Source organism: Pagrus pagrus (genome assembly GCF_965226575.1).
Source record: "Pagrus pagrus genome assembly, chromosome: 17".
Lineage (NCBI taxonomy): Eukaryota > Metazoa > Chordata > Actinopteri > Spariformes > Sparidae > Pagrus > Pagrus pagrus.
This window is the reverse complement of record NC_140201.1, coordinates 4,935,109-4,946,410: the sequence shown is the minus strand read 5'-3', so window position 1 is coordinate 4,946,410 and position 11,302 is coordinate 4,935,109. Positions and strand designations below refer to the sequence as shown.

General features: G+C 39.9%; 1 protein-coding gene across 1 annotated transcript; it reads left to right on the top strand.

Annotated features, from left to right (window-relative positions):
• The first annotated feature begins 704 nt into the window (after window positions 1-704).
• LOC311272585 (uncharacterized protein) lies at window positions 705-5,273 on the top strand. Its single transcript, XM_084379113.1, has 5 exons — window positions 705-918; window positions 1,233-1,409; window positions 3,352-3,383; window positions 3,463-3,555; window positions 4,387-5,273. Exons 1-5 carry the CDS (start codon window positions 851-853, stop codon window positions 4,497-4,499), a joined length of 483 nt encoding a protein of 160 aa, XP_084235239.1. The 5' UTR covers window positions 705-850; the 3' UTR covers window positions 4,500-5,273.
• Window positions 5,274-11,302: the final 6,029 nt, after the last annotated feature.

Below are 11,302 nucleotides of genomic sequence, written 5' to 3'. Positions count from 1 at the left end.
AAAAGTACCCCAAAACATGAATAAATTGCAGTATTTTAAGTAGATGTAATTAGTTACTTCCACCCCTGATGACACCTATATACTGGTTATTGGTAATAATAGTTATATAAGATGGACGGCCTTTATCACCATCGGCCATGACTGTAACTAAAGATCAATGTGATCATAAATGTACTGGAACATGTTCACATTTATCTGTTTTAATTAACACAATATATGTGTATCTACATATGTATGCATGCATGCATGTATGTATTTGTGTTTTCTTTTTTTTTTTGCCTTCTTGTGTTAACTTCCTCTGGTTTGGTTTGACTGTGATGTGTTTGTAAACTCTGTTTTTAAAGCTGCTCTATAAATAAAATAAATATTAATCTTTGACTACTTTAAGGCCAACAATAATAACTCATGAATCTGAAACTAACTTCTGAACTGATTTAAGATTTCTATGAGGAAATGACATTTTACAGGCTGCATTTGGGTGCAGTGGTCGTGGTGTGTTCAAAGACTGTCTGAAATCCTTGAATTATATTATTTATCATATGATTCGTCACACATAAAGTATAAATATTAATATTAACATGTGATCCAACCACTGTCTGTCAACTCTCATGAACAGAGGACACGATTACATGTCATGGACTCATCCCTGCAGTTTACTTTCACTTTCGGGCCTGCGCGTGAAGATTTTCCTCCTCCCACCGCGAAACTTCCCGTCAATGAGCTCAAATGACATCGAGGAAATAAAAGAAATCCCGGAAATCACAGCAGAGGTTGGTTTGAGACTCGTCACCAGGAGCAGATAATTCACAGAAACGACATTTAACAACATCTGTGGTGAGCAGGAGGACCTATGGGGGAGGTGGAGATCTGTATGGATGAGGACGGAGCTCTGAAGGTGGTGCAGCGTTATGATCTCAGGTGCGTAAACACAACGAGCAGCTCCATTATATCTGTGTGCGGCTCCTCTGGAGCTCTGAGGATGTTTATAGCTGCTGGGTGACCTCACCTTTATATTAAGTGTGTCTATCGCTACTTCTTATAAAATACAGCCCATTAAAACGCGTAATAATAATAATGTAGACTTCACTTCTCGCGCAATTCCCGAGAAGTGAAGGAAATGAAACTCCTCCATGAAGCCCAGATGTTTTATTGGCCTGCATTCAGAATCAGACTCACACATGTGCAGGCTTTGGGTTTAAACCGAGCCGGTTTTGGTGCTGGTCTTCACGCAGGCCGGTGCTCAGGCGGCTGCGGGCGGAGGGCTTCGAGCGCCACCGTGTGTTCAAATGGCCGAGCTGCAGCTTCAAGTGGCCGGACAGCAGCTGTTGGTACAGAGACGTCCAGGAGGCCAAGTTCATCCGTGTGCTGAAGGTCGTCTTCATCATCATCCTCTGTCTGGGTACAATCAAGTGAGTACTGCCTGCTTCATGAAGCTGTGGATATAAAACACTGGAGAAAGTTTGAGCTCAGAAAGCATCTGAGTTTGAGTTACAGCTGATTAATCCAGTCAGACATGGTCCACTCTTCCTGTTCTGCAGCTGAGTCACACTGTTTTGAATGATGAACGTGCAGACAGTCATGGCCCACAGAGAGGCGACATCACCTCCCTTCCAGTCGACCACCATGGGATCATATCAGCTATGTTAGACAGTTGTGTTTCTGATCCTGTCTGAACTGTGCCAGTGTTTTTGTGATTCCTCTGATGATTATAAATGACCTGTAACAGCAAACGAGACCATCAGCGAAAAGACGGTCACATATAAAATCAAATAAAACAAAATGCAAATGCACGCGCTAGCAAAGATCTTAACAACAGCAGGCACCGGCGTCGTCAACAAACACTGAAAGTTTCTCATAGTCTCTTCGTTTTCATGACTGAATAATATGTGGCGGACCCTGCCACCTTTCTAGCTTTAAACAGTGTTCTGGGACCTTATTTTCCTCTGAGAACAGCTTGTGTTTGTATTATTACCTCACTAATATTGTAAATGTTACAATTATGAGTTTGAATTTCTTCTCCAAAACTACGTAGTGCCCCTTTAAAATACATTACTAAAGGCCTACTCTCTGTCAGCGTTGTAGTCGTTTTAGCTAACTTCGTAGCCTCCTCCCTCATCTCTAAGTCACCACATTTGCACGACTCTTTTCTTTTCCCCGAGGAAACTCTCTTTTTGCTTCACGCGGCCTGTTTGGTAGAGTAAGCCGTCACCTGGACTCTGTAATTGGTATGTTTTTACCTGTTACGCTGATGCTAGTGTAGGTAACAAAACAGGAGGATCACGAGCAGAAAGCACCGCCTCGTCATGTAGCTCTCTGTCCTGATTGGATAAAGTGGGCAGGGACACCAGAAGTCGACGGCCATGTTGGTGTTGATGACGTACGTTGTGTGAGACAACGTGCTTCACAGAGCGGTTTTAACAAAACTAAATGGTATTTTAATTTCAATCAGGAGAGACTTGTAATATTTTGAGTGAGCATGAAGTGTTTGGCTGTTAGACTCCATCGTGATGAAGTGCTGGTAGAGGTGGTGATGGAGGGAGAAGGATCCTGAAGAGGGAGTCAAAGTGGTTAAAGTACAGAGAGGAGGTGAATAAGATTGTCCTCCTGACTGAACTCACGCCGAGCTTCATATCTTTACGACAGACTTTGACTTTCTCGACATGCAAAATTATCTTTTAAATCGACGGCACAATTCAAACGGTATCAAAATGTATTCGTCTCTCGACGCTGACTCCTGGACAGTGTCTTTCTGAAATACGGTCCCATGGGGCAAACTGGAAGCTGCGGGTCACTGCCTCTCTGTCGACGTCTGGCTTTAAGAGGCGGGCCTACGAGCATGATTTGTGACATCACAAACAGTTTGGAGGACAATCCTGGTCCAATATTCAGCACAGACACACGTGATATTGAAACCTGAAGCATCTTGTGTTTGATTTATAAAATGTCCAGAAACAGTGAAAACACCAGCTACAACTCCCCAGAATGTGAGTCGATGTACTCAAATATCTTATTTTATCTGAAACACAAAGATCTTCAGCTCATTATCACGGAAAACAAAGAATCGGCAGCAAATCTTCACGTTTGAGGAGCTGTTTTTGTTAGAAAAATGACTTCATCTCTCGACTGTGAGGGCCGAATGATAAATCAGTTGATCGACTAATTGTTCCAGCTTTACTGCTTCCCACCGTGGAGTGTATTTATGACTTTACACCATAATAAAATCACAGGCGGCAGACAAACTTTATTCCTCGTATAATAAACTGGAGTTAAAGTGGATGTGCTCTGGGTTATATCCAGAATCATGTCAATGAATTAATGCATCTAATCTGTTTCCTCTGCTCTTCTCAACAGTTTAATATTTTATGAACAAATTGTATCACACGGTGAGTGTTTTTCAATTATTATTATCATTGTTATTATTTTCTAAAATGACATTGCTGACTGTCTTCTCCTCACCTGCAGGACCCATGGCCTGGGATTACATAATTGCCAGAACATGGCTGTATGGGCATTTTGAGATCGGGCCGGCTGGAATCCTGTTCCTCGCAAAGTTCGGTGAGGTTTTGTTTTGTGCTTCTTAAACGTGGATTTGTATTCTTGTCCTGTCACAAAGTTTCCATAAACACACCCAGAGCAAACACTAAGAGCAGCGCTGAAATGTGTCTGGAATCAGTGGCACAGATGCAGCCGTCCAAGCTGCACGGGGACTGTTTGATAACCCTGCAGTGGTAATGCAGGTTATTGGAGGGGAAGGGGTTGGGGGTCTGCAGCGCTGCCTGAGAGATTGGCTTTGCACGGACGCCTTGTGACTTTAAGATCCTATTTGGTCCACTGGCTTAAAAATCTAAAAAAAAAAAAGGAAATCTCGGTACTAAGGTGCTTTTGACCAGATAAGTCAAGCTGGATGTGAATTTGTATTCTGAACCACAGGCGGGCAACGTTTTTCACTTCCCGAAACACTGAAGCGTCCGCTGGTACATTTAACAGAATTGAACACAGGTTGAAAAAACACACGACGGGGCGGACACGACATCATAAACACCCGTACAGTCTAACACAATCAGATATAACACTCTTAATTTGAGCTCCCTGAGAGGCTTTGGTTCATCTTTAAATGTTTTTATGCCATTGTTTAAAGAATTATCAGGCTTTTATCAAAGTGGAAGGAGTGGATTTTTCTGTGTGAGGCTCAGTTTACATTATACATCCCAAACAAAAATCCCAAGACAATTCTGTTTTGAATATAAGTTCACGTGTATAAATAAGTTGAAAAAGGGTATTTGTTTTTGTATTTGACTACATTTAGATGTCATAATTTTCAGCTTCTACACATATTGTGTCGATGTGGCGACACAGGCTGAGAGAATCTCTGTGTGTCTCCTGTAGCTATCATCCTCACCGCCGGTGTGCTCGCCAAGAATGTGACGAAGGACGCGGGTCCAGCGCCGCCGAGGAGAGAGGAAGTGCAAACAGTCTCAGCTCTCGTCCAGCAAGTTTAATTAAACACAATGTTTCTGCAAACACAGGAGGATTGTTCTGCAATGAAAACAGGACTGTGGGGGTTTCGATGTGTTGTCACTGTTGCTTTTCCACAATATGACAGATGACTGATTGTAGCACGAGCAAAATGTGTTCTTAGATCCGAGGAATTTATACTTAAATGTGATGTTTGTGCACATTAGCTGATGGTTTTATTTTACATTTCCATCATTGTGGGGCCAACTCTTTTTAAATTTGTGTTATTAAAATAAAATGGGGATTTTCCTCAATAAACAACACTTTTTAAATCAGCTACGACTAAAATACTAACCTCCAGTATTAGTGTTAATTTGCTTCAGTCATGAAAATGAAAAATCCTTGACTTCATGTACAGTAAATATCCACACAATGTACAATATACAACATTGTTCTGTGTGATGCAGCAAAACACTACAAAGACAATGTTTTTTCCTTTTTTTACATTACTTATGTTTGATAAAAGAGGCTCGATGTACAGTGTCTCGCTCTGTGAAGATGGAAAGTGAAATGAAGAAGTTGACGTACGTAAGAAAAAGAAAAATACTCACTTCCCATAAAGAGAATCTGAGAGTAAAAATGGAAAATCCATTTTTACATTCTGAAGTTTTTAAGAACGCAGAGTGAATTAAAAAAAATGCAAATATCAAAGATTTAGTTGATATGTTTCTGATACACTTTATGATTACCTACATGTGAGGTAAAGAAATGTGTCATGTATGAGGAATATAACAATATATTGTGTGTATTAATAATGACAGTAGGCCTGTTTTTTATGCATCTCTGCGAGTGTGTGAACGCGTCTGTGTGTGTGTGTGTGTGTGTGTGAAATCGATCAAATCACCAAATGCAATAAAACAAAAGTAGCTGCTCAGAGTATTTGTGTTGTATATTAATCTTGATATTTTCTACATTTTGATTGTGCTTCTTCATTGATTTTCCTCTACGCTTTCAAAGATGATGATGACGATGATGTGTGTGTGTGTGTGTGTGTGTGTGTGTGTCGGCTGTCTCTGAAACATGGATATGATGTCACATCTAAAGATTTGAGGATGCCTTTGTTCTGCTCGTTTTCACCTGGATTTATAGATCCGTCAGTGCTTTTGTAAAGCGCCGCTCGGCGACACGAAGTCCCCTTATTAAAGTTCTTTTTTTTAAATCAAGAAAAAACCAAATGGACTCTTGAATGGAGGCGATGTGGAAGTGGCTCGCATATCACCGCGACACACAGACGACGAGAGGAAGAGAGAGAGAGAAAGAGACAGCGGCCACATACAACACCATTCATTATTAACACACCCAATATAGCTGGACTGGACACCTCTCTCTCCTCCACCCGCCTGCCCCCTCCCATCCCTATTAACACACACACACACACACACACACACACACACATATATATACAGGGAGAAAACGAGAGCCCTCCAGGACCCTCCCCCTGACCCTGCGACCTAGGCGCCATGGCAACCCTCTGACCCATCCCGCTGTTGCTGTGGTAACAACCTTGGAGCATGTCTGACCACTGCCCCCCCCCACTCCCAACACACACACACACACATGCACACACACTCCCTTTAGCCCTACAGCCGCCCCCACCCCTCCACCTCCTCCTGCTCCACGCCGAGCCGAGGCAAACCGATCGATATTCTATCACACAGAACAGTGGAGCGAGAGAGAGGAGGCCACGGGCCAGCCAGATTACTGGGAGGAGGGGGGGAGGGAGAGGGAGGATGGAGGGAATGGGGGGGGGGTTAGTGGTTGACAAAAAGAGAGCCTATGTGTGTGTGTGTGTGTGTGTGTGTGTGTGTGTGTCAGAGGAAACGAAAAGGGTTTTAGGGAAGGTAGGAGATGTGTGTGTGGTGTGCAAAAAGGGGTTTTAGCGTGCGGGTGTAACCGGGTAGGAGATTGAGGGAAGGTGTGTGTGTGTGTGTGTGTGTGTGATTTGGAAGAAAGAGGTAGTAGTAGGAGGGGGATGAGAGTGTAAGTGGGTAGAAGATTGAGAGAAGGTGTGTGTGTGTGTGCGTGTGTGTGTCAGAGGAAAGGTGTTTTAGTGTGGTTGTTATGGAGGATAAGAAAGGGAGGTGTGTGTGTGTGTGTGTGTGTGTGTGTGCATCATTAAGAGTCGAGTGGAGCTGCACCGCTATAAGGCATCTCCCCTCTTTTTTATTCTAACAGATGTTTGTTAGTGGATTCCTGCCTCCGTGTGTGTGTGTGTGTGTGTGTGTGTACTTATGAACCGAATACTTTTATGCGAGTGTCACACACCCGAGGGTGCCGAGCTCACACGGGCTTACAGGACATTACTTACATTTCATACAGAGGAAGAGGGAACAAAAAGGAAGGCGAGCGCAGCGCGAGGTGTTGCACCCACATGTAGAAACAGAAGAACAGTTGATCAGACGTGACCTTTAAATTAAACGCACGATAAACACAATATTTTACTGACACAAACTGTAAAAATGTATTTTTTGTGATAATTTAATGGATTAACTGTTCAGATCTTTGGCTGAGGTAAAAAAAAAGGAACACCACAATGAAAAATTAATAACCCACTACATGTAAAAGTCTAATGTCCCAACCCATTATCAAGGCTGTTTCTGAAATACTGTTCAAATGTAATTGATATATTCTTGTATAAAAAGGAATCGTGTACACTGACACGACTTTAAAATGTGAAATTTGTGTCTATGTACATAAATCCTAAAGGCTAAAGTGTTCAAGAACAGATTCAATATATAACCAAAATCCCGATGTCTCCGTACCTTTACCAAAGTGAATCCTACCTCTAACCACACACTGGATGCTGGTGTCACAATTTATGACAACGGATTTTCTATACCCACTGTCCACTGCAACATCGTCCCTGAGACGCAAGAGCGGTTCATAAATGTGGTGCTTCATTCAGTCAGAAACAAAATATAGTCACAAAAAACATTCAAATCAGTGGCCACGTACACGAATCCTGCAGATTATACTTTGTGACAGTTTCACAAGCTGCAGTGATGTACATCCAAAATCTTACTTCAAGTAAAATTGCATGTGTATATATAATATACATTATTATATATTACAACAATAATATATACAATAATATAATATAATGTGTATTTGCAGAAGCAAAAAGTCTTGTTAAACTTTAGATTAAGCTTTAGAAAATATTTGTTGTAAACGGGGTATACAGTGAATACAATACTCAAAGTTATGGATTGAGTTTTGTCAGACTACTGATGTTACTGAGTACCTTCTCATTAATCACAGGATACAGCAGTACTGTTACTGGGTAACAAGGCACAAACAAAAGGTAGTGAAATGAAATTATTTATATTAGATCATTTCTTCTAAAAATTATGATATATTTACAGAATTTGCCTGTTACTTAAAACGTACTTATTATTAAAATAGTTATAGTATAACTATAGTATTTTTTTTATGTTTGTTTCTTTTTTCTCACATTACTGTTGTTGCTGGGAAATAAAACATTTTGCTGAGCCTGAGAAGAACAGTGTGCATTTATAACTATAAAATAAGTTTTTAAATGAGGATTAAACACTGCTCTGTAAAACAGTGGTTCAATGTTTATCCCCTCTTCACTGTAATTATAGTGCAGTTAAAGGGTTTATTACAGGTAACGTTGTAATCTTATTGTGTCACATGTAGTTTGGCTCCTTTTTCTGACTTAGCTGTTGTGAAAACACATACATGTTAAGTCTGTTGGTACTCTATTTAAATGTTGTGATAATATAAATATATCAATTAATATCTACTGGGTAATTTAAAATTACTTCCCTCTTGTTCCTCTATGTCCTGTATTACTAAAGTATTAACAGTGACTGAGGCCTGTAATCTAAAATGATGCCACAAAATATCAAAAGTAAAAGCACACAGTATGAAAATAAGTATTTTTCTACATATTATAAGAATATAATTACTGATTTATTAATGTGTGCATGTAAGCAGTGTTTTAATGTTGAGGTAGATTTAACAGCCTGTGACAATATTTCCTCCTACAATGTGGTAAAAGTATAAAGTATCATAAATACATAAGTACAAGTAAGTCAAAATTATACTTAAGGGCAGTATTGGTGTTAATGTATTTACATGTACACTCTCACACCGGTGTCAATGTATACACAGTGATTCACAATACACACAAGTACCCAGAGTCCTTTATCTGTTTTGCTGTTTTTTATCCATTTGTGTTTTAAACTGAATTTAAAAGTCTGATTTAGTTTTTCTGTTTGTTTGTTTTCTTTGTTTCTTCTGTTTGTTTGTATCTGTAATGGAGGCGGCTCCTTCATAAAAGCTTGATGGCTTCTTGACCTCTCCTGACACGTCTGTTATTGTTTTTTTAATCATCTGATTTTATCTGACATCATGTGTGTGCAGATAAAGTAAAAAAAAACAAACGGCGATGATGGACTCTTAGCTTCATCGACACCATATATAAATCAGCTGCATTACTCTCAGTGTGACAGTTTATTTTTCTCTGTTAATAAACAAACAAAAAACAAAAATAAGTAGAAATGTACATTTTTCTGTCAAATCTTTGGTACCGAACGGACGTGTCTGAAGCAGACGTCACATCTTAAGTGAGCACACACGCACACACACACACACACACACACACACACACACACACACACACACACACGCCTCTGACTTGTGCTCACGGTGCGGATGACACATTGCTCTGAGTGATAAATGTGCTTGATACCACAATATATTCTTTCCTTCATAGTTTTCTTTTGGTGTTGTGTCCTAAAATAGCCCATAAACAAAAATGTAAGCAAACATTGAAAATAACTCCTTGATTGTGGGTTATTTGAACAATTCCAGTAAAAGTAGAAAATCTCAGTATTTCTCTGGCATGTTATTTAACCTTTTCCACATTAGCAGCAGCCGCTCTTCTGCCAACATCACTTCACACACTGACTTTTTCTATAACGATGTTTGGATGCCTCTTACATTTAAAAAAAAAATGGGATTCTTATTGTTCCTTTTTTAATCTTTGTTTTATTACGTATAAACTGTATTGTGTGAATTACTCTCCAATTAAAACAGCCTGTAGACGACATATTAATGCTATTGATCTGGTGGCAATTAAACATAAAAATAATGTGTGTGTGTGTGTGTGTGTAGCAGACAAGTGGTTACTGAACAACAGGAAGAAAATACAATACTGTAGGTTTCAGGAAAGTCACAAGAGAACCAAAGAGAAAACAATGAAGTCACAAAAGAGGTGACCTATATCCCTGGGTTAGAAGGGTGTGTGTGTGTGTGTCAAGTGGGCAGGAGCACTCATTTGCTCTGTGAGGCTTGTAATAGTATTCATGAAACATGGACACAGTTGCTCTCAGTCACTGTGTGTGTGTGTGTGTGTGTGTGTGTGTGCAGACACATAAAGTAGAAACATAAAACTACTGAAGCCGAACCGAGTCCGTGTCTGATTACGAGCCTTTTTAAAAGCTACATCACTGCGATTAATATACAAATTGATCAATTGACCTTATTTTGAATGAGCTGAAAGGGAAAAGGTCTCTTAAGATGCCACATTCTTTCCTTTGTCTGTAAAACTGTGATTATCTTCTTCAAACTTCTGGTTTTACGGTGTTAAGATTTTTAAATCAAAGTCATAAAGATCATCGTCTCAATCATCAAAGATCTTTTGTTCAGTAATTACAGCAGGCATTTATGTCAACTTAGGTTACAAAGTACCTAATTAAAGATGTAAGAAATATAAACACAGATGTAATACAGACAAGACTGAAAATCCTGGCATTATTACTGAATTAAGCAAGAAATAAAAAAAACAACTTATTTGGGATGTATTACAGCATTAGTTATTCCTGCTCTTCTCGACCACACATACAGCTGACAGTGAAAATAAAGTAGTTGAAACATTGTGTGAGGACTATTAATGCACATGATTCATGCTAACATGTGTTTACTGCCACTGTAAAGGGTCGAGACGTCTAACGACTTCATTACATGGATTATTTAGTTATTTCAACTTAAATGCAACTTTAATCTCACTGACTCAGCTTCCCAGAGCCAGCAGAGGTAAACGTTTTTATCATATCTCACAGCTGCTTTTATCTAAAGTAGATACAGCTCGTCTGGTGTAATCCAAGTCTCCAGAAGTTGGTGGATGAACTCGAATTACTTTGATTACACCGAACGAGCTGTCTGGAGCCATTTTATGTTTTATTTCAGTTTTTTTTTTTTTACATTTTAAAACAAGTTCTCATCTACTTCAGTTGTTCAGGAGAATGCTGCAATGCTGCTTTGCTGTGAAGCTCCAGAAATGTTTTGTGTACTGAACTTCACATGACTTTCCATCAGCATGAGGGTGAGCAGATACTGACTGGATTACATTTTTGGGTCAACCTATCCTTTAAAGTGAACGCTTACACAATCTGGTGTTTTCCCTGACAGGAAACAAACTGTATTTTTTATTTTTTTATTCCAAAACCAGATGAGTCAGCTGATGAGGCTGAAACAACATTGTGTCTGATGACTGCAGCCTTTGTTACATGAAGAGGTCGTGTGTCTGTCTTTACCGGTGCTGCTGGTTCTCCTTTCCCGTGCAGGTTGAGACATATTTCCTCCAGAGACTGCAGGGTTAAATTACTCTTGAGACATCACACAAGTCTTTCCTGTTCATGGCACAATTGAGTGAGAGAAGCAGTTCTTACACTGAAGGAGAAAGGGAAACATGTTAGCCCTGACCTACTGTCGATACGTCAGCCTCGGTATCCGACTAGAACGTTAACAAACTACATTACGA